The following is a 23,698-nucleotide window of genomic DNA, read 5'->3' as shown; positions in this document are numbered from 1 at the left end:
GATCAAAACAGTACAGAGCCTGAATAAAACTACCAAAATACATGCCCTAATTTTAACTCTTAACTAATTTAAGTAAGTAATACTACTAAGCACTTAGGTAAATCTGTTCCCTCAGGAGCCGCTGCGTTAAATTAAGGTGGTTTAGCATTAATTACATTCACCATTAGTTATGTATTCTATTTCTATATAAGTGAATATCACAATATGAGAGAACCATGATCAATTAATATTTTTATTAAAATCTAAGTAGATTTATTACAGTTATTGGTTTAAAGTCCAGTTTCTCCATTTTATAATCAGACTGCTGTAATTACCAACTTTATACAACATATATACAGCTGAGATAAATCAGAACAAAGGGCACAAGAACATTAACATATATACAAAATTATAAATTGTGTGTAGTACCAACTAGTTGTGTTGAAACTGAGCAGTTTGGTCATGACACAGAAATTTAAAGTTTGCTTCAGTGCCTCTCCAAAAGTAATATATTATGACACTCACAAACTAAACAGTTAGATGTAATAATATGTACAGATCCAGATCCAATATGGACCAGTTCTTGTGTTCCTAAGACTCAAAAACATCCAGTCAACTCCTGCTTTTAGTTTGAATACTTAAACCTGTGAGTCACATGACACAAACCAGATTAATCCTTTTCCTCTAGTCAACCGTAAAACCACATATTCAAGTAGAGAAGAACATGATTAGAAAGTAAAACGGCCATGAAACAGCCAAAAGACATCTAGTGACTTTCTTGCAACTATCTTTGAGCATCAGATATGCATTAACTCATAAATGTATTATTAAAAAAATATCAGTTTGTATATGATGAAGAGAATCCGAGCTCACTTCATTCTGTAAGGATCATAGTCGCTGAATGAAGAGCTTAATATGCAGTTGAAATCTCTAAATCATTAGTAAGTGAACCTTCACCATCTACTGCTCCCAAAGCTCAAGAGTGAAATGCTGTATGCAAATAAGTGTGTGTTTCTGGCACAGTGGTTTCCAGCCCTTAAAACAAAGCTATGCCGATACTTGCATCATAAATTGCATATACCTACAGGCTGTGACAAGTTCAACTAAAGAGTGATTATGTCTTCTCAGACTCAGACATCATTTTATGTAGAAGAGTCTCCCCTTTACAGACATGCCCACTTTATGATAATCACATGCAGTTTGGGGCAAGTCATAGTCAAGTCAGCACACTGACACACTGACAGCTGTTGTTGCCTGTTGGGCTGCAGTTTGCCATGTTATGATTTGAGCATTTTTTTATGCTCAATGCAGTACTTGTGAGGGTTTCTGGACAATATTAGTCATTGTTTTGTGTTGTTAATTGATTTTCAATAATAAATATATACATATATTTGCATAAAGCAAGCATATTTGCCCACTCCCATGTTAATAAGAATTTTAAATACTTGACAAATCTCCCTTTAAGGTACATTTTGAACAGATAAAAAGGTGTGATTCATTTGTGATTAACTAGACAATCATGTCATTAATCGCGATTAAATATTTCAAACGTTTGACAGCCGTAATATAAAGAAATTTTTTTTTTAAAACTTGTCCTTATCAAAGGGCAGCGCTCTGAGAAAAGTTGTTGTTGTCCAAGAAAAAAAAATGAGTGCTGTATTTGAGAGAAAACGACAGGGAGCGTGACCTTTGAGTTTAAAAGCAGTTCAACATGTAATCGACTACAACAAGGTCAGAGAGTGACCCTGACGTTAGTCTGGTATTCTGGACCGAAACATGAGCAGCGAGCAAGAAACAGCTGTCTGACCTCTGTTCTTTAACTCCTATTAGCATCTCTAGTGTTACTGTACACAACCAACATTTCAATAAGTTGCACATGAAAGAAGATATAAGGAGGAAATGTGTGTGAGTTTGTGAGTTTGTGTGTATGTGTGTGTGTGTGTGAGAGAGAGAGAGAGAGCATTAAGTAGACAGATTAAGACTAGAAGGGTATTAAAACTAACAACCGGAGCGCTGAACCCAATCACATCACGGCTGGTGAGTCATTAACCCCTCAACATCATCTGTGTGTGCTTGCGTGCATGTGTGGGGGTGTGTGTGTGTGTGTGGCAGGAGTAACGTCAGATCTTGAGTGATGCAGTCGACAGAGGGAAGGGCATTTTTCTAAAAGCGCTTAAAATGACAGATCACACATACACACACACATACACACCATCAGTGTTATCCCATGAATCACAGGCTGAGTACACTGACATTAAGACTACAACAAGAGCAGCAAAAAAACACACACATCAAAGACAGTAGCAGCGCTGTGTTCTGCAGAGCATCATCCCTCCTTCTTGTTCCCCCAATTGAACAGTTTGGACATCGGAGACTTTTTCTTTGGTTTGTCTTGTTTGTCTTTCTTTATGTCTGAGAGAGGAGAAGAGGAGGATAGTTAAAAGATGACACAGAGGTAAACATGACAGGTGAGATTGGTAAAAGTAATCAACTCAAATCAGCTTTTACATTTAGGATTATAAAAAAATTGGAAAATCTGATTTTAAAAGTACTGTTTGCAGCACATGAAAAGCTTTGTAGTAGTTTGCTAATAAATCAACTTGATAAACCCATAATATCCCAAACCTGTGTGATTTGTTTTTAAGGTTCTGCACCGAAGCGGCCAAAAAATCTGATTAATGCTGCTTTAAATATGTCATGTATATGTCACTTCAGAAGTGCTAAACATTAAAGCTAAGTTAGCTATAACATGACAAGAATATTTCTTTGCACTATTTGTATTAGTTTACAATCTACAGAACATTTGACTTGTTTATAGCCACATTATATGTTGTTGGTCATTATTACTTGTTATATATACACCTATTTTTTCACCTACTTGTATGCAAATAATAGTTCTATGTTTATTTTTACTCAATCTTTGTCAGAGGCAAGAAAGGAGTTGGATTTGAGGGACGACATCTGTCCCAAATACCATTTTTTGGGCTTCGAAGCTTTGGTGAGAATTATTCGAAGGTATTTGAAGCTTCACAGCGCAGCAGGCTGACATGTTCTTCTGTCTTTCTGTCTCTATTGCTGCAATACTGTACACATACACATCTCTACACACAACAAACAGCGATATCCGTCTGAAAATAACTAATAATAATGAATGTTGAATACGTTAAAGAAATTAGTGCCGTTAAAATGAATTTGCGTTAAGGCGTTATTATTGCGGGTAACTTTGACAGCCCTAATTTTTATATTAGTGCAGTTCTGCATGCATTATTGTGCTTATACCACAACCATTTATCACAAGCAAAAAGAGCTGTGTCCACAGGTTGTGTTTAAAGTTTGTTTTTTAGTCAGTTTAACTCATAAGCTCGGTCTGCTTCACCAGCGAGGGTTCACATAGCAGAAGCACCGTTGCCGTGGTTACGTGCAGTCTAATGTCAGCATGTCAGTTAACCTTTGTCTGAGATGTCCTGATACAAGATTTTAAAAAAAACACCTGCCAGGAAATCAAAAAGTGGTATTTTCCGTGGCCGTGGTATAAAGTAGCATTTACCTAACGTGTGTGTGTGTAAACGATCACATGACTGCACTCAGAGCGGGAATGAACTGTGAAACTTTGGCATTAACTTTACGAATACATTAAAATGAAATGGCTAGTCTTTAGCCCACGGTCGGCATTCACTCGCTGCAACATAACGACCTTTCACTGAAGTTCAATAAATCTCCTCAATTTTCAGCCCTGCTTTTCCCGGTCATGAATTGCAAATGAAGCCGGCTTTAACTCTATTCTATCAGAGGGTCAAATTAACCAGCTACATTATCCATTTGTCTAATAGGAAACGGCGCTGACAAAAAAAAGAGGGGGAGCATTTTGTTTGATGCTTTTTCCATTAGCAGTCATTAGATCAAATGAGATGAAAACATCGCCCGGTAAAAAATGCAGCTCACACACACACACACACACACACGTCCATAAACCACGATGAGAATTCTATCTACTTCAATTAGAGGCGTCCATGATGGAAATCTTCAATTGGATAATTTATAAGCCAACTAAGTTGCAGTGACATGGAGGTTGTGATAACTAATGAACAGAGCGGAGGGAAGGGGGGTCTGTGGAGGTGTTTCAGACACTCACTGAAATTCAACATCATCTTGTCTAGCTCCACGTCCTCCTCTTCCTCCCTGAGAAAACACACAAAAAGCAAACAGAGATTAACAGCAGTTTATACCTGTATGAGCATATACTGTATATGCTGTATTTATACATACGATGCAATCTGTGAGTACTAGGGCAGTGAAACATTTTGTTGTCTTGGCTCTGTACTCTATGTTTATAAGTGTTTTACAAACGATTTCTTAAAGGTTAACAGATTATTTGGTAATCATTAACAAATACTTTATATAAAATGTTAGAATGATGTGTGCAACATTAAACTGTTGATAAATACTTTACTAATGTAATCAGAATATAATTGTTATCGTCACTCATCAGCTTTGATACAATATAGAATTTATAAACTAATTATTTTATATTATACAAACTTATGATGAAATAACAGATTATAGCACTACTAATAATAAGTAAACATTATTAATTATTATCACAACATTCAAATCTCATCTCAAAACTCACCTGTTCAAACTGGCATATTCACTGTAGTGTCCATCAGTCCATCATATGTGTCTGCCTAAACGTCTCTTGATATGTCTGCTCTGCTAGTGTCTTAGTCATGTCTGGCTGTTTTTATCTACTTGAGTATTATTTTATATTTGTAAGGTGTCCTTGGGTGTCTTGAAAGGCGCCACCAAATAAAATGTATTATTATTATTATTATTATTATTATTATTATTATTATTATTATTATTATTGTTATTATTATTATTATTATTATTATTATCATTTCATTGTTAACAGTAAAATAAATATTATTTAAGTTTAATTAACTATCAATTTACCATTTATCAATGATGGTTTTTATAAAGTATTACCCAGCAGCTTTGCCCCAAATAACCTCTGCTGAGGTTGTATAAACACACCTGAGTCTGTCCTCATCCAGACCTTCTACAATAGCGTTTCTGTCATTGACGATCTCAAACAGTTTGGCCATCAGCTCCTCCTCTCTCTTCCGGTCCCAAGATGTTTTCTGACGTTCTGCTCAAACACAAAACACGTTTCAGTCTGAGATGTTCGATCTGTGTCATGTTGTGTTGAATGTGTTCGTTCCCCCCAAACTCTCACCTGGTTTTTCCATCAGCCTCCTGAGCTCCAGCTCAACACTGGGCTGCTCTTCCTCCAGATCCTGGGTTTTCCCACTACACATAAAAACAACATACAAATATGAATCTAAATAGTTTTTTGTATTTGTAAGTATTGCCTAGAATTGTATGTCTTTAGTCTGGTTGTTTGACAAATTTTGTTTCGCTTAATTCCTTCAACACATATCTATTCATATGAGCTTTACCGTTATTATACTGCCTAAACACATTTACGTGAGATGCAGTTGAAAGTTCTGGCAAAAACTATTAAGTACATTAAGGACACTGAGTTGCCAAACTACTAAACACAAGATCAAGAATTTATGCTCAAATTTTTTGTCATTGGAATATCTTTTTATTATTATCATGGCCTTTCCTCTAATGCCACCTGACAAACTTCACATTTTTGGAGCCATTAAAAACAGCAAAATCATCAAAAGCCAATATTCACCTTTTAGCTCTGTTGTTGGTCTCCACCACTTCCAGAGTGAAATATCTGTCTCTTTAGCTGCTAAATGCTCGACTATGGTCACCAGCTTGTCGCTAACTTTGCCAGACTACCTTTTGGTGCTTGGCAGGTATAGTGTACGGTGGGTTTTTGAGACTGGAAATTACGCTGATAAGAGCGGTGTGAGTGAACCAAAACAATAAAGTTGCAGTCCGTAAAACCAAAACAATGAGCTAAAAGACACTAAAACACTCGGGTGTGAGGCAGGATATAATGAGCCACCCTTGTCACAAATCTCATGGTCAATTGGTCTATTGTTGACATAAAAATATTGATTAGAGCAGCTTTAAATGGTACAATACTAAGTGTTCATGAGCACAGTGTTGCCATTGTTAAGTTATTTTCCTAAAATCCCCATGATTTCTAACAATGTGTGAATCTTAATGCAGATCTGGATTCAAATACAGGTTTTTTTTCATATTGTTTGTCCTCATTTGCCTTTAAAAGGCCTTGGTAGAGGTAGAGGGTTGACATTAATTTATGAACGGAATAATTGCAGTGCATGTGTGCAGTTAAGCAGCATCCTGCTTCACACTGCAGCCAGTGGGGGGGTGAGCTGTCTCGTTCCAGGACGCCCTGCTGTGGGACGGAGGAGGGAGGACACTGGGAATTCAAACTGTCAACCTTCTGGCCACAAGTCTGTTTCACTAATCGCTAAAATTGTGGCATGCCCCTTTGCCTTTTCTAAGTGTGTGCGTGTATGTGTTTACTCACATGTAGACCAGTTCAGACTCGCGGCGCATCGCCACCTGCTTGTTCCTGATCAAGCTGAACCACTCGACCATGAGCCCATCCATGAGAGAGTCATCTTCACCCTCTGACACACAAACACACACACAGTTAATCCCATATCCTGTACACTCCCTTCCTCTGAATCTGCCTCTCTTTTCACTCCCGACTGAAGACGAGGCTCATATACAGTATGAGTTATGTGTTTATTATCTCACCTTCCTCACTGCTGCGGAGCTTCACCTCCAGCTCCACTCCCCTCTTCTCCCACTCGTTCAAATTATCTTCAATCTCCTGCAGTTCCTTCATGATGTCATCTTTGTTAATGTAGTCTGGTTTCGTCTACAGATGAAACACACACAAACATGCACAAATTAAATGGAAGATATGAACCAAAACATAGGTAAAGAGCACAGGTGAACATAAATTAGTGATCCCATTGCTTTTATTAAATAACATCCTTACATCTTAGTGTGAAGAAAGCAGTAAAAGATAATTTATTTTTTTTACTTTTACTACAAATCAGTAATTAAATAAATTAAAATTGAATTTACTTAGTTTTGACACACATTTAATTAAAAAGAGTTTATACAATGCAATAAACTAAACTCACTGGCTCAAAGTGTCATCTTCTAGATGCTTATTTTGACTGAACAAACAATAAAAACCTCAAAGGGATTACATTTAATATTATTTGATATAGCCTAACTTTAAGCTGAAGCCAACTTATTGTCCATCTAAGGTTCACATACCTTGGAAATCTTTGACTCTGACTTGGTACCATTTGCAGTTGGGACTTTCGGACCATTCAGGAAACCTGAAAAAAGAAAGAGTTATAACTCAGAAAATAAATATTAAAACAAAGTTAAGAACAAAGACGGAAGAGGGAGGAAGACCATTTGTGGTAGAAACATTGTCATGTGATGTGCCCATGTAGAATAAAAGAGGAATTGAGAAAAAGATGTGCAATGTGCAGGTATATTTTTTGTCCAAATTGCATTTAAACAGAACAACATTACAGCACAGGTGCCCATGTTACCCTTTGCTGCAGGTGGAGTGACAGAGACGTCCGGGGTGGGCAGATGAGAGGGTGGAGAAGGCCTGACAGGCAGCTCTGGAGTCTTTCCGGCTCCGTTAGCCCTCCATGGTTTAGGAGAGGACTGTGTGGGACCAGCAGGTCTGTGGATGGATGGAGGACGAGCAGAAAAGAGGAAAAAGAGACAGAATTTAATTAATGGCCATTTATCTGCTCCTACAAGTAGTCCCCTTTCTGTCTTGCTGCAGCCCTTAGTTTTGATTCATGAGAGTGGGAGGAAAGGTCATCCGGGGGAAAGGAACTCTGAGCACTGAGCATATGTTGCACCGCGGAGGACTCTACTCAGTCTTGACACCATTTGGGGCTCACATGCATGTGGCGGAAGAGGAGAGGCTGAAAGCTCTGACTGCAAATGATGGCCGAGCCATTTGGAGGAGCAGCAGGTACAGGCATCCTGTGGGACGGAAAGGTTGGATAGATGGATGAAAGACAGGATCAAAGGATGGATGGATGGACAGGACATCGGAGGGGGGAAGAGATGTTGATATGCTGTGAGCTCGCCCACGTACAGATACACCCTGCTGGAGCTATGACAATAGGAACTGAGCCAGTGAGGGCAAGGAATTAACCAGAAATATGGTATAATAAGTGAATAAATAAGTCTTACTTGGCGATGGGTTTGAGCTTCGACCTCCAGTCTGCAGGAGAGTCTTTGTTTTCAGATGCTGATGAGAAAAAGGAAATCAAAACTTTAATGTTTTACACCACCAGGTTTACTTCCATCACCAGAGTCCCATCAAATATCAGTTCCTATTTCTATTGTTTTGTTACAAAGGATCCCCAGAGGAACAAGGAGCTCCTTTGCACAGAGGTTAGTGTACAGGTTGAAGTAACAGGCTGACTCGTAAAAGGGAAAATTTGCCACCTTTTATGCAAATAACAATTAATCAGTGTTGATGGTAAATTTTAGGGACGCACCGATACCGATACCGGATCGGATATCAGACCGATACTGACTGAAATAGCTGGATTAGTCGGCAGTTTGTGGCAAGTCATAGTCAAGTCAGCACACTGACACACTGACAGCTGTTGTTGCCTGTTGGGCTTCAGTTTGCCATGTTATGATTTGAGCATATTTTTTATGCTAAATGCAGTACCTGAGAGGGTTTCTGGACAATATTTGTCATTGTTTTGTGTTGTTAATTGATTTCCAATAATAAATATATACATACATTTGCATAAAGCAGCATATTTGCCCACTCCCATGTTGATAAGAGTATTAAATACTTGACAAATCTCCCTTTAAGGTACATTTTGAACAGATAAAAAATAGGTGATTATTTTGTGATTGATCGCAATTAACTATTTTAATCGATTGACAGACCTATAAATTATAAAATGATCATTTAAATAAATGAATCTGAAAACTTCATGGAGCCCCTGGCAGAGTGCCACAGATCCCACTTTGAGAATCACTGCTCTGAACAAGTACAACAAGCACTTTCTCATAAATTGTATCATACACAAATCAGGGTTTCCCACTCCACAAACATGCATTATACCAGACTAAACTCCTCTATGTACAGTTATCAGAGTGTGTGAGTTTAACCTGAGGTGTTGGGTGATGCACTGCGGGGCTTTGGCGCGCCTCTATCTGGGGTTCTGTCTCTGAGTCCACTCTTAGCGGCCGGGCTCGGAGTCCGGGATTTTTCGGTCTCCAGGTCAGCGAGGATTGACCGGTCAACTTTCAGCAGCTTCCTCCCTCTGGCACCCACCGTCTCCTTCTTTGGAGTCTCCCCTTCAGGAGGTCTGATCAGAGATTAAATGCTACTATTCACCACTAGAGGTCAGGCCAATGCAAGATACTATTAAGTCTAGACAAACATGTACTGTATGTGAGTGTGTTTCATTACTCACTTGTTGTTATTGTTGTTCTCCTCAGCCAGTTTTTTGGAGATGAAGGCTGCTGCTGTTGCTTTTGTCTTTGGATCTGCACCTCCACCAGCTGATTTCATCTTTGAATCTGCACCTCCACCAGCTGATTTCATCTTTGAATCTGCACCTCCACCAGCTGATTTCATCTTTGAATCTGCACCTCCACCAGCTGATTTCATCTTTGAATCTGCACCTCCACCAGCTGATTTCATCTTTGAATCTGGACCTCCACCAGCTGATTTCATCTTTGAATCTGGACCTCCACCAGCTGGTTTAGCTCCCTCCCTACCTGTGTCCACGCTCACATTCGCTTCCTTTCTGCCAAAACCACCAACATTCACAACCACAGTGACGGCCTGCCCTGTTGTGACCTCCTGGCCCTTACCGGTCACATTCGGCCATTTATTTATGACTATGTTGGTGGTTGTAGTCTTTTTCTCTTCCTCGCTAGCGGCGTTATCCGATTGGAAGAAATTGAGCTTGGACTGCAGAGTCTTGGCCGCCGTGGTTGAGGCACGAGGAGCAGGAGTGGGCCTGGTGTTGTTAGAAGTGGTCGTTGGTGTGGTGGTGAAGGTAGATTGAAATGTAGTCCGTGAAGGCTCGGGTTTGGAGACAACAGATGTCGGAGTGTCTTTAGCAGCAGAAGAGAGACTTGAAGCAGGCCGGGAAGGAGACGGAGAAGGAGAAAGAGTGGTGGAGAAGCTGGGAGGGGTGCTGGATTTCTCTGTCAGCCATGGTGGTGTTGGTCTGGAGGGTGTATGAGCGGGAGTAGTTGTGCTGGTTTTAGTGGAGTCTGGCAGAGGACTAAATCTGGAAACAGGAGTGTTTGTGGGTAAAACTCTGAAAGGTGCAGGTGGGTTTGTAGGCGTCAGTGACCTGAAAGACAGAAAGCACAAAGACATGTAGTCGTTACAAAATGCTTCGCACACATGACTCCCACAGTGTTAGTTCCTACGTGACACTGCTCACAACAAGGTGTGTGGATTAACTTGAGTAACCAGGTCATGATTTCTGGAAAGAGACATTGCTGTTGAGTTTTTCAAATGCATTTTTGGCATTTTGAGCACCACAAACTTGAGTGCTATCTAGTTCCATTGTATTCAAGAGGAAGCAGACATCTCTACGGCTGATATTTCCAACACTTGGCAACTCACATCAAAACAATCTAGATTGATGAATAGCACTATAGGAAAGAGGAAGAATATGTATTTTTGATTTTGGGGTGAACTGTCCCTTTAAAGCGATCATGAAGTTAAAACTGTAAATGTTACACAAATGGACCTTGACATGGAATATGATAATCAGGACACAGGTAAAGAGCCGCTATCAGCATAACATACGCAATCTCCAACTGAACTGTCAGCGGTCGAGTTGCATTGTGGGTAATATATGCATCAACTTACTGTATGACAAAGAAGAATTTGTCTGCTTCTGCTGCATCAATTTTGTCCATTGTGAGTCTGACAGTGGTGTAGGAGTGCAATAAAAAATCAGTGGAGAACTCTTTTAATGCATCATTTAAATGCTAATTTAATTAATCAATTCATAATTGCTTTTTTTTAGATTTATCAATTAATTTTAATTCTACTTCGAGTTTCATTAAGAATTAAAAATGTCTCTAATTGTTCACGTGGCACACTCCAGACTCCACAGATTATACGGATCAGTTACGATTAAAGGAATTGACAAGGGTTCTTACTTTGCACAGTTCCTGTGATAGAGCTTCCCGTCCACTAGATGTCGCTGCACCAGGTGAACATGCTTGTTGCAGGACACACATTTGTTACTCAGGGTGCCCGTCTGGTGGGATCTCTCACCCACAACATCCTAGAAGAGGGGAAGAGAGGGTGAGAGAGGTTACATGAGGCGGAAATAACACTTGATTCATGACTAATCATCTTTTACCTCACTTGCTGTAACTTCTCTGAGGCAATGCAGGGTTTTTTGGGGGTTTTTGAACAGTAGTTTGGTACAGACACAACAATTGTAGGTATTTGGGTCATCTTAAATGTGTTTGACTTTGCAAACTTCCACATTTCTCATGAAGTAATTCAAAAAACAAGCCTTTTTTCACTTTCTGGTCACTATTAGTAATGGTTGTGTAAAGTATTCAGGCAGTAAAGGTTACCTTTGTGGCATTTCTGGCTTGTCTTGGAGAAGGAGAGGGCCTTGAGATGTTGGAAGAGGGGGGAGGGCTGTTCTCTCTGGCCGGTTTAGAAGAGGGAAACACCTTCGACGCCACCGCCTGGTTCTTCTTCCCTGACGGTTCGTCTGTGGGGCCGTCAGCTGGCCGCTTTATACCGCCCAAACCACCAACTGCAGCGAGCACACAGATAAACGGATGAGAAAGAAAGAAGAAGGGAACAAAGGAAGAGACGGCCACAGCGAGACACTGATACTCACTCGGGGAGCGTCCATGGAAGTAGTTGTAGTACTGGGACACGTATGTCAGGATACTGAGGCGGTCAGGAACCTTAAGAGCCACCATGTCTTCTGCATCCAACAGCGCTGGAATTCCCAACTCCTCCTCCGCAACCTTGAACGCCTGCAAATAACATTGACTTTATCCAACAAGACAGAAGAAGCTCAGGGTGGATTTATAGCATCTAGGCCGAGCAGCCAAAGATGGAAATGGACCAATAAATCACATGAAAAGCAGAGAGTCTGACTTTATGAGACCTCACTGAAAAACTGATGTTTCTGCATCTTAACACACTTCATACAAGATATTCACTTAGTATTCAAGTGCATGTTATCGACTGTGAGTGTCCTAAATTAGTTTTTTTATTATTTGAGCTTTACTTTAGAGTCTTCTCTTCGGGTTGAGGTATATTTTTTTCAAACGTTTTTGCCAAAATCAGTGTTTTGACACCGACAATAACGCTGATACATGTTACGTTTTTAAAAAGTGATAATTTTAGGGCTGTCAAAGTTAACGCAATATAACGCAAAATTGTTTTAACGCCACTAATTTCTTTAATGCATTAATGCTACTTGTGATTTTTAGGTTGTAGTGTGCTCAGTTTTCCATTGGTACTAACCATGTCATACTAGCTTGTTGAGAAGGAGGCTAAATAATGCTCCAAACTTATGCAAAATTTTGACGAAATTTTGGCAAGATATGTGAATAAAAATGGGTTCTATGGGTACCCACGAGTCTCCCCTTTACAGACATGCCCACTTTATGATAATCACATATAGTTTTGGGCAAGTTATAGTCAAGTCAGCACACTGACACTGACAGCTGTTGTTGCCTGTTGGGCTTGAGTTTGCCATGTTATGTTTTAAGCATTTTTTTGTGCTAAATGCAGTACTTGTGAGGATTTCTGGACAATATTTATCATTGTTTTGTGTTGTTAATTGATTTCTAATAATAAATATATATATATATATACATTTGCATAAAGCAAGGTAAATTTTGAACAGATAAAAAATTTGTGATTAATTTGCCATTAATCGCGATTAACTATTTTAACCGATTGACAGCCCTAGTTAATTTGTATAAAATTTGTTTTATTTTTATTGTTAATTTGAGTGCCTGTCATTGGATTTTAGATGCCTGTCCTACCTATAGATGTGGACATGTGTTTTCTTTGTTCAAATCAATGTTTTCTATTATGCATGTCTTGTTTTTTTGCGTATCCTACATAAAATCCTTTTTTTCAAATGGAAAATTCCTGAGCACAGGTTGAGTCTACACCTTGTGTGTTCAGAGTGAAAGTGAGAGGATTCCATGGAAGCAGAAAACAACAACAAGTAGAGGCAGGCCGCCGCCGAGCACCAGAGGCAGAACTTAATCAGTAATCAGACGATCAAGAGAGCCATAAAAACATTGTTTACTTTGCTGTGCACTTTAATCTCTTACAGCTCATCGTTGTTTTTAACCTTAATGTGTTCTTACAGCTTCAGTTACTATCCTGAATAGTGTCAAATACTGGCTGCTAATTTAGGCTTTTATTCAATATCACTTTAAAGAGTAAAAGTAATGTCGAGTTTTTGTCATGCAGAGCTCAAAATCCAGTAAAGAAGCTCCGGGAAGAAAGTGAAAGTAAAGAAAGCAATGAAGAAGCCAATGTCAAAGTTCCCAGACTAAAACACTCCATATTTGGCAATGACTGGGATCTTCAGCTATGTTTCAACACTGACGCTTTTGAAAATTGCCTGTTACCTAATCTTGATGATGCAATATCCAGAGTCAACACGCACTTAGAAGCAATTTATGGCTGCAAGTAACAATTACTTTAATTAGTGATTAATAAATCAAGTATTTCAGGATCTATTTTAGGATTTTAAATCCTGCTTTGTTTACATCCATGTTTACTAGCTTCTAGTGTTCTTCTTCATTGCAGCATATCTTGCCATGTCACCGCCAACTACTGATCAGTGGAATAATGTGAAACCATTGGTAGGACTGTATCATGTCATCCGAGATAAACAAAACAGGGGCCCACTCATAGACAAACAGCTCCTTATCACTGCTAGAGGTTTAAAACTCCACAGAGAACCTTTAAAGGGTAACTTCTGGATTTTTCCATGTTTTTATGTCTAACTGACTAATAGCAACAACAGTTTCTGAGTTTCTGAAACTGTTCCAGTTTTGAGGGAGAACGCTGTAGATGACAGCTGTTCACGGGCTGCAATGTGATCCTATTGGGGCAAGCTGGCACCGTCATTTACGTCCACTAAAAGTGCTTGTTTTTGCCATGACAGACTCTGATTGTTATTATAAGTGTCTGACAACATTATGGAAAGAGTCTCGATCAAGGAGAAGTATTGTTCTGAAATATGGCGAGGTGACGTGTTGCTGGAAGACAACGGTGGAATAGTGGAATACATCCATGGTGGAAACATGAGTGCCAGCCGGGCAGAGTTTGTTGTGTTAGAGTACAGAAAGTGTAGCTTAGTGTTATCTAAAAGATTTTCAATGTCATGGCTGAATATTTAGATGATTTCCACAATGTGGACAAGGTCTTTGAATTTGATGGCCGTACGTATTTATTTGAGCCAAAATATACGAATATTCAGATTTCACAACGAGACTTCTCATTGAGCGGGACTTGGACACAATATCAAACAGACCGGATCAAGAGAAAGGTAAGAAAAATGGTTTATTCCTCTGTAGGGTCCTTTCCATAATGTTGTCAGACACTTATAATAACAATCTGAGCCTGTCAGTGGCAAAAACAAACACTTTTAGTGGACGTAACGTAACATTATATTGACGCTGCTCACTTGCCTTCGCAGCTCGTTTAGCAGCTGCCGGTTACATCGTTATCACTCAATACTGGACCTATTTAAGAAATTATTGTCCCCATTAGTCACTTAGACACAAATACATTGCGAAAATAGGGTCCAAGTTGAAAAATACAGAAGTTCCCCTTTCAGTCAATAGGATTCATCCTCTGGGGACCATGAATGTCTGTATATCTACTATACTAACCCTGTGTGTACTCAGTAAACACAAATTAAAAACAGTCAGAAGTCAAAATGCAGAATGTAAACGTGTCTTACCAGTTTATTGTTCTCATAAACATCTTCCTTCTTCAATGAATCAAAGTTGCTGCAACAGAGGAGGAAAAAAAATGAGTGTAACACACGTGATCCAACTTCCCTTCCTCATTCATTTGTTTACAAGCAGTCGAGACCTAAACATGTGTTATTTAGTCATGCAACGCCGTCACATCATCATGACAGTGTGACTGATGAGTTCACTACACGGCCGCTGTGGTGACACATGATCTCATGTCAGTTTGTCAAACAGCTGGAACAGAAAGTTCAGCCTGCAGGCATGAGAGTGTCTAATTCAGTAAACTGAAGTAAAGCCTTTAACCAATGTTTAGTGCTTCAGCATGTAAACATGAAATGTGCCGCCACGCTCGTCTGGCTGCAAGGAAAAAGTGGAATGGAAAGACTGGAGCAGCTCTTCCTAAAATGAAACTACTGTCTGTCTGCTGTAATGGCTTCTCTGGAACAACACCAGGCATCTCTGTGTAAAACTGGCGGACTAAAGATGATGAGTCAAGTCTTTGGAATATTTAAACCAAAGCCTAACATGGAAACATCTAACTCAGAACATCTTGTAGGCCATCAAAAGACAAGTACCAAATATTAACCAATATTCCCAGGTGGAAATTCCCTGGTAGTTATCAGAAAGTCCCGGGAAAAACACAGAGCAGATGTGCTTTTACTTTCCTATAAATCCTGAATGCCAAACATTTGATCAAGATCTCAAACCAACACAGACAAACTGTATGAGATCCCATGCAACTTTGATTTTCAGCTCCAAGTGCTGACACAGCTGAAACAATTAGACAATAGACAGAAAATTGCTTGCTTGCTTCGCACTGTTGACCTGACAAAACAAACAATATGAGGATTTCACCCCGGGTTCTGGGAACTTGTAACGGGAATTTTACACTTATTTCTGACATTCCATGAACTAAATAAAGAAAAACTTGATCTAATAATGAATCAAGAGGTTATTCAATGATGGTAAACATTAATAGTTGCAGAGGTTTGTGCAACATTGATTAACATCTACAAGAACAAACACACACAAAACAGTTTTTAAGTGTTTTGTGGAAAGAACAAGTCAAATTTGAAGCGATATGTCCGTCAACTACACGCCTGTGATAGCTGACCATTAAAATGGCATTTCAATAAGAGTTTATGAGACCAGGTTATTTCAGGCCTAATAGATGTGTGGCTATTATGGAAGCAAATTATTCTATTCAGGCTCGATTGCTTAGACTTGTTATCCCAGATGTTCAACTTCACGCGTGTGAAGATGCAGATCATAAATTCAGATGGATGGTTTTCAAAGTGAAATTTTCAACATTCGAGTATTCAGAAGTGATTATATTTCACTATTAGGTATTCAGTTCCTCTTATGGTGTGTGACCACAGCCTCTGTCCTTTCCACGCTTCCCATTCATTATGTAAGTAGTCGTGCAATGCAATCTGGCAGCGTTGGGGTGCGCTTTGAGAGACAAACCGTCAAGTCGCCTGCTCCTCATTTGCATAAACTTGAGAGCTAGGAACTTTATGCAAATCAGAGGCGTCCGACGCGACTCGCCGCCTCTGGATACTCTCGAGAAACTTTTAAACTAACCGTATTTCTCGCATAAAATGTTTTCAGAAACACATTTTGGTGAACCATGTTGGTGATACAAGACAAGAAAGTTTCCAAACAAGCCGCGTTCTTGGTTTCGGTTAGAAAGCTGAGTGCCATGAGGGAAAGTATTTATCCAATCAGGTGCAGAGTGCCTTGCGTCTAGTGGCCGCCCATCGAGCGTCCGGTGCTGGGAAGCGAGGCGATCCCTCCCCCATTAAAAACTCTGTGACCCGGGAGCCATGTTGAGATCAGTTGAGGAAATACCAAGCACCGCCCACCAGCCGGAGCGAACTTTCTCATTTTACAGCTAAACACTACAAGATGTTTCTGAAAACATTTGAGGCAAGAAATAGGCATTACAGTAACAGAATATTAATTCATATTTGATCACCGCTCCCTAGTTTGACCATTTGATCGGAGTTTGCGAGTGATTGACAGCTGCCTCTGTTAAATGAACAGCCAATAGGAACGCTCTCTCTCTGAAATGACCTGTGATTGGCCAAAGTCTCCCGTCACAGGCTAGATTTTGAAACAGAGCCATGAGGAGGTGCAGAAGTCTAGTTTTCTCTCAGAACACTTGAATTACAATATGCCGAAATATTATTATGGAATTTTTGCCCAATGATGCCAAAAATATTCTGCCTACTGCCACTTTAAGTTTACAACTTTGCAAATATAAATACTGAGTAACAGGATTGACAGAGATGATCACATTAGCAGTCAGGTAAACTGTGCAGAACATTAAAATCCATGTACAAACATGCAGACTTCACCACCTCTATAGGCTATATGAGTTATAGTGGCTCCACAGCTGAGCTCCTGCTCCTGTTTTTCCTGCAGACCCATGAAGATAAAAGTTCCCTTTCATTAAAGACCTGCAGAAACCTACCATAAAGCTGCACCATAAAGCTGGAAAGTAAAACTCCTTCCTCTCTAAAACAGTTTATGTTGTGAACAGGCAGGAAATAAGCAGCACTGAAGGAACTGGTGTAGAAAACTTCCCTCAGTTCCTGCTCGTCTGAGTACTTACATGAGATCAGGTCTGTGTTTGTGGATGAGAGCACAGAAAGCCATGCCGTCCCTGAAGGACGTGGTCATGTTGGTGATGGACACATCCCGGTAGCCGTCGCACCGGAGCTTGCACCACTGCTGCAGAGCCTTCACCGCCGACATCCCCGGAGCGGAGTAGAGCAGAGCTGATCTGATCCGTGTGCTGAGAGCTGCAGCGCCGCTGGAGGCTCACTGAGCAGCTCCCTCCTCCTCCTCTTCCTCCTCCTCCTCCTCCTCTCTCCAACAAAACACACTTGTGAAAGTTTCCACAGCAGCTTGGACACGCTGGATCCAGGAAATGACAGGCAGCAGCAGGACTCTGTGTAAGAGACTGTGTGTTGGTGATTATGTGTGTGTGGGAATCACCCTCTAAGGAAATGTGAAGAAACTGGATGTGACACCTGGGAAAGGTCGATGGTGACGCGGTATCTGGGTGGAGCTCATTCAGCCTTTGTGTTTCTCCTTTCAGTGTGTGTGTGTGTGTGTTATAGATCTTTGTTTAGTATTGCCTCATTACTGGTGTTTGTTCTGTAGTTTTATAGATAAAGCACCAGGTTTTACACACTAATACTGGTTTAGATAATCACATAAGTTCAAGCAGTTGCTTTGAAACTTCACATTTAGTCAGACAAAGTCTCATGGTTGCTTTGAGCTTCATTTCTTATGTGTGTGCATGTGTGTGTGTCACAGAGCCATAGATAAGATTTTAGAGCTATGAGTTCATGAGTCCAAATTACTCAGGACACTTTAAGTCATAGATAGATGAAAAACAAAACTAGAGCTGTCAATTGATTAAAATAATTAATTAATCACACATTTTATCTTTTCAAAATTTACCTTAAAGGGAGATTTGTCAAGTATTGTCAAGTAATACTCTTATCAACATGGTAGTGGGCAAATATGCTTGCTTTATGCAAACTGTATATATTTATTACTGGAAATCAATTAACAACACAAAACAATGACACATATTGACCAGAAAGGTCGCTTTCCGTGTCGTTTTTAAATCATAACATGGCAAACTCAAGCCCAACAGGCAACAACAGCTGTCAGTGTGCTGACTTGACTATGACTTGACCGAAACTGCATGTGATTATCATAAAGTGGGCATGTCTGTAAAGGGAGAAAGAACCCATTTTCATTCAAATATCTGGAGGTCAGAGGTCAAGGGACCCCTTTGAAAATGGCCATGATACAATTTGACCTCTGCATTTAACCCATTCTAAGTATTTTTAGGAGCAGTGGGCTGCTGCAAGCACCCGGGGAGCATCTTAGGGTCTAGTGTCTCGCTCAAGGACACTTCGACATGCAGTCTTGTAGGAGCTACGGATCGAACCGCCAACCTTGTGGTCAAAGGACAACCCACTCTACCCACTGAGCTACAGCCGCCCCGGTAGTATGAAATGGTTTGTACCAATGGATTTTTTAAAGTTTTGTAGTTTCATGTGATACCACCTTAAGAGTGAAAAGAGACACAAAGGGCAAGGAAGGGTGGGAAAAAGGGTGGATGGGTCCAACACACACAGGGCTTTCATCCAGGAGCCCGTTGTTAATGTACCGTGCGTTAAGTTTCACTTTCACTTTACAACAGCAGCTCGTTCTTGTCCCGTGTTCACAACGTACATTTTAATTTTCACTTCACAAACGTTGTAATTTTAAGCCCAATCATGTAGGTTTTCCCAAACCTAACTAAATAGTTTTGTTGCCAAGGGGCTTGACAAATCGACCGTATGTGACGAGTTGGGATGAGAACGTGTTGAATGGCCGATTCTAAGTTAACAAAAACACAACTAGTTTCAGGTAATTATACACTAATGAAAACATAGTTATGAATATTATATTCCATTTATGCGAATAGGTCCCCGGAAATGTTACACACTGTTCCTTTAGAGGCTAAATATAGACCACAAATAATACCACACCTTTAAAAAAACATCACCACATGTAAGTGGTGTGCAATTATGTCATCAATGTAAACTCAAAAACCCACCCAGAAACTGAGGGTCATGACCTCCATGCCCCTGCTACATCACCTCCCAAATAATAAGTTACCGTTACATATTTATATTTTATATTATAGGAAAATTTATTCAAGGGTTATAATATGGAGCTATTAAATGGAGGATAAACTGTGAAACCAGTTAACCAGGTGTGGTTGTTGCTTGTATAAGTCGGCCTGTCCTGTCCCGTCCTATCCTGTTTGCTGGGTGTGTGGGTGTGTCGGCTTACTAAGTTACCTGACACCTGCACGCATGCTCAGAAAGCAGCAGGCCGACAGCAGAGCAGCGTCATTCTGCTGAGTCAAACTTTCAGGTACATGCTGTACTTTGCTTCACCTTCTTCACTGCAGTGTACTGTTTGTTTCTGGTCCTGTTTATTCGTCTGTTTGTTAGCAGAATGATCTACAGATTTCAAATAAATGAGGTCATGGGAAAAGAAACAAGTTATAGTTACTGGTGCTGATAGCGCCACCATGTGTCCATTTATAAAACACCACAAACATGGACCTGTCATATAAACATCATCAATTAATTGATGAGTTTTTCCACCGTTCCTTCTTCAAATTTTAGGCAAATTCAAGCATATTTCAATATCCACTAAAATGTTTTATTTTTTATGTTCTGTCTGATCTTCCAGTTATTGGCTGCCATTTCTTGTAGGTGTTGCATATTTAACATAAATTGCCGTCATTCTTGAACAAGTTTAGTCAACATGGAAACACTCATGGCATTTACCTTCAAGTGGTGCTACAGCAATGTGATGCATTTAAATGACCATAACACAGTTCACTTTAAAGCTGCACTAAATCAATATTTCATTATATTAATGGATTTAATCACTGTGTGTATGTGGAGGAGATAACTCGTAGTGGCAAACCCACACAGTATTATCACCCATTTTCGCAGTTCCCTCTCAGCTTTATAGAGCTTTTAAGCATCTTTCAGCTCTTTTTTTATAGTTTTGGTTCACTCTCTCTGCTCTCATCGACTCTGCCTCCAGTAATCAGAGATAAAGGTCTGATAAACCAACACAGTCTCACGGCAGTTCGTGAAATATAGACACAAAATCGAATCCATCTTTCTAATCTATTTGATTTGTGTACACAGACACGAATTTCCCTTTTTTTGTGACACTCAGCACGACTTTCAACTACGTATTTTTTGTGCGTTTTCCATGTGACAATTTCCGCTCTAGTCTTTTCAAAATAAAACTACTTAGTTAGGTTCAGGAAAAGATCGTGGTTTGGGTAAAAATAACTCTGTATGTGCTGTAACTTAAGTACAGCAGTTACGTGACAAATAAATCATTGATTCGTGGTTTCACACAGGACACCAACACCGGTCTCCTGTGTGTGTTTTTTGACCCATCCATCCACTCCGACCTCCTCCCTACGTAGCGTTGGCCGTTCCTTATACTTCCTGGCTCACAATTACGTGGATTACATACGAATTGATTTCGTGCCGACCATCACGGAAAAAACTTGAAATTCATGTCTATGTACACAAATCAATACATAAAATTATGTGACTATTTCACAAACTGCTGTGCGACCGGGCTGGATAAACACACTGTACGCTACCGGTCCAGCACCAAACAGCAGATACATGCTAAATGCCAGATATTTAGACTAATATAGCAGCAAGCAACTATTCGCTTTGTAAAGATATAGTGGAGTAATGTCTACCTGAGCAGAGAATGAAGTCACTCTCCCTCTGTGTGTGTTGTAATCTGAGCCCCTCTGTGCTTTGTTTACGTAGCCGGGCCGGCCGCGTGGGTACATTAGTGCACGTGAGTCCCAGTGTGTGTGCCAAACCAGCTAGCTAATCACCGCCGCTCTGCACTGAGCTTATACGACGGGTACCGGTGTTTACACTGTTAGTGCTGTAAGCACCGTTAGCTGCTACTGACGGCACAGCCATCCCCATGTTTAGAGCCTCGTGGAGGTAATCCCTCAATCAAAGAATTTGGAGTTTAGCACCTTTAAACAGAGCTAAAAGGAGAGTGAATGTTGGACGTGTGAATGTTAGCAGTCGTTTGTTAACACATTTCCAACTTTATGGTGATAATGGTTTATGTTTGCCCCCAAAGTAGCCAAAAAAGTAAATCAATGCTGTTTTAAAGTGAATCTGATCCACTTTAAAATGCATCTCCAGTGGTTGAAACTTTCACCTTGCTGCAGTGATGTAGACGTGTACTCCTGAGTGTGATCAGCACACTGTGACATCACTGATGGGTGTGGCCAAACTATCAAACAGAAGAGGTGTGGAAGTGTTTTTCAGTTTCACTCTTTAAATGTTGCACAATTGATAAAAATCCCCGACAGGATTCAGGTATTCTGCTGCCGTCAGCTAGTTTAACATGATTTTATTAATATTGGTTTGCATGAACTTGTTCTTAGATCTTGTGACATTTTTAAATCACGTGTTACTCATTACTCTTGAATCATCATTTTCCTCTCTATGTCAGGGGTTAAACTATTTTGTTCTCTATTTACACTCTTGAAATGACCATCATTTCATTCACAGTCAGATGTTGCTTGTCTGCCAGATGTTCAAGTGCTGGCCTGAACAGTTAAATTAATTGTCACTTAATTAACTTAATTTAACTTCATCAATGATGAATTAAAGCTTCAGACCATCATGGGAATCAGTCAGTTGAAGGGAATTTACTGGACTTTCAAACCAGAATTGGATTCTGTATCGAGTAGACAATGATTGAGAGTTTTTGTTTGCAAAGCAGACACACACACACACTGTAGAAGTATGATTCTACCTAAAGCAGATACAACAGAGAAGAGAGCAAATAGAAAGCAAAAGGCAATGTGATAAGTGAGTAAATATTTGTTTGGTGATATCATGGGGCAGCAGGCCTCACCACACCTTTGAGGAACACTAAACTCAAATGACTGTAGGTGTGGAGGCAAAATACAGACTAGTGAGTATAAAAATGTGGTTAGGCAAGCGGCGCACATTCACAATTCTGACTTGCATGTGTCCATGTATGACATTTCTTCACTTAATCATTACCGGAATCTAACTCTAATCACAAACCTAGACCCATCTCCTAAATCACTGATTCCCAACCTGGGGGTCCCAACCCCCACTAGGGGTCGCCAAAGCTTTACATGGGGTCGCGAGGCCTTCTTCATTTTAATGGGTGTAAGACAACTTTTAAAAAAAATATACAGTTGGTCTACATCTCAGCATTTCATTCATTTCTGTGAATAAAACTAAAACATTGGGTTATTATTTAATATGTAAGGGATAATGTACAATGAGCCGGTCATTGTTGTGAAAGAAACCCCGACAGGGCGATGCCGTCTCTCATCGCCCTGAAGGGGTTTCTTTCACAACAATGACCGGCTCGCTGTACATTATCCCGCTTATTACACGGCTACTTACTTAAGAAATTACTTTAAAAAGTCAAGTTCGCCAAAATCCAACATCAGAACTGCGCCTATGGCAACGTTCTGTTATAAAGAATTAACAGATTGAGATCACGCTGTGATTGACCAATAAAAATGGAGTATTCAACACAGCTTTGTAATAAATAAACTTAAAAATTAGAAAAGTACGCAGTTAAAACAACTAGCAAGTACGAGCAAGCAAAATAATGGTCAAGCGTCAGGGAGAAAAAAAATGATGATGTATGAATGATTGATTATAAAAAAAATAATAATAATACTTAAAAAAACACAATACAGATAATTGTATTAAAAGTTCCTAAAAATAACAGAAAATCTCATCTCCGGTGTAATATTCACGGGAAATACTCTGCTGGTTTACAAAGCACTACATGGTTTAGGGCCAAAATATATTTCCGATCTTCTGCTGTGTTATGAACCATCCAGACCTCTCAGGTCATCTGGATCAGGTCTGCTTAGTGTCCCCAGAGTCAGAACTAAACATGCAGAAGCAGCGTTCAGTTTTTATGCACCAAATATCTGGAACAAGCTCCCAGAAACCTGCAGGACCGCTTCAACTTTGAGTTCTTTTAAAACAAAGCTTAAAACTTTCCTGTTTGCGGCTGCCTTTTATTAAACCAGATAATTATCTGATACTGCACTAGAGCTTTTACTCTTCTGTGTTTTATG

At 39.9% G+C, this 23,698-nt stretch overlaps 1 protein-coding gene across 1 annotated transcript; it reads right to left on the bottom strand.

The window, feature by feature from the left end:
- Nucleotides 1-218: 218 nt before the first annotated feature.
- micall2b (mical-like 2b) lies at nucleotides 219-17,986 on the bottom strand. Its single transcript, XM_074629797.1, is given in 16 exon segments — nucleotides 219-2,391; nucleotides 4,112-4,158; nucleotides 5,014-5,128; nucleotides 5,216-5,289; nucleotides 6,455-6,557; nucleotides 6,688-6,811; nucleotides 7,222-7,286; nucleotides 7,509-7,648; nucleotides 8,173-8,230; nucleotides 9,115-9,370; nucleotides 9,419-10,316; nucleotides 11,140-11,267; nucleotides 11,569-11,756; nucleotides 11,844-11,985; nucleotides 14,952-15,000; nucleotides 17,585-17,986. Coding segments are annotated over 16 exon segments (2,616 nt in total). The 5' UTR covers nucleotides 17,728-17,986; the 3' UTR covers nucleotides 219-2,305.
- Between the last annotated feature and the right edge of the window lie 5,712 nt (nucleotides 17,987-23,698).

This window comes from Sebastes fasciatus, chromosome 3 (genome assembly GCF_043250625.1).
Source record: "Sebastes fasciatus isolate fSebFas1 chromosome 3, fSebFas1.pri, whole genome shotgun sequence".
Classification (NCBI taxonomy): domain Eukaryota; kingdom Metazoa; phylum Chordata; class Actinopteri; order Perciformes; family Sebastidae; genus Sebastes; species Sebastes fasciatus.
The sequence above is the reverse complement of the archived record's forward strand: the minus strand, read 5'-3'. Positions and strand labels throughout refer to the sequence as shown.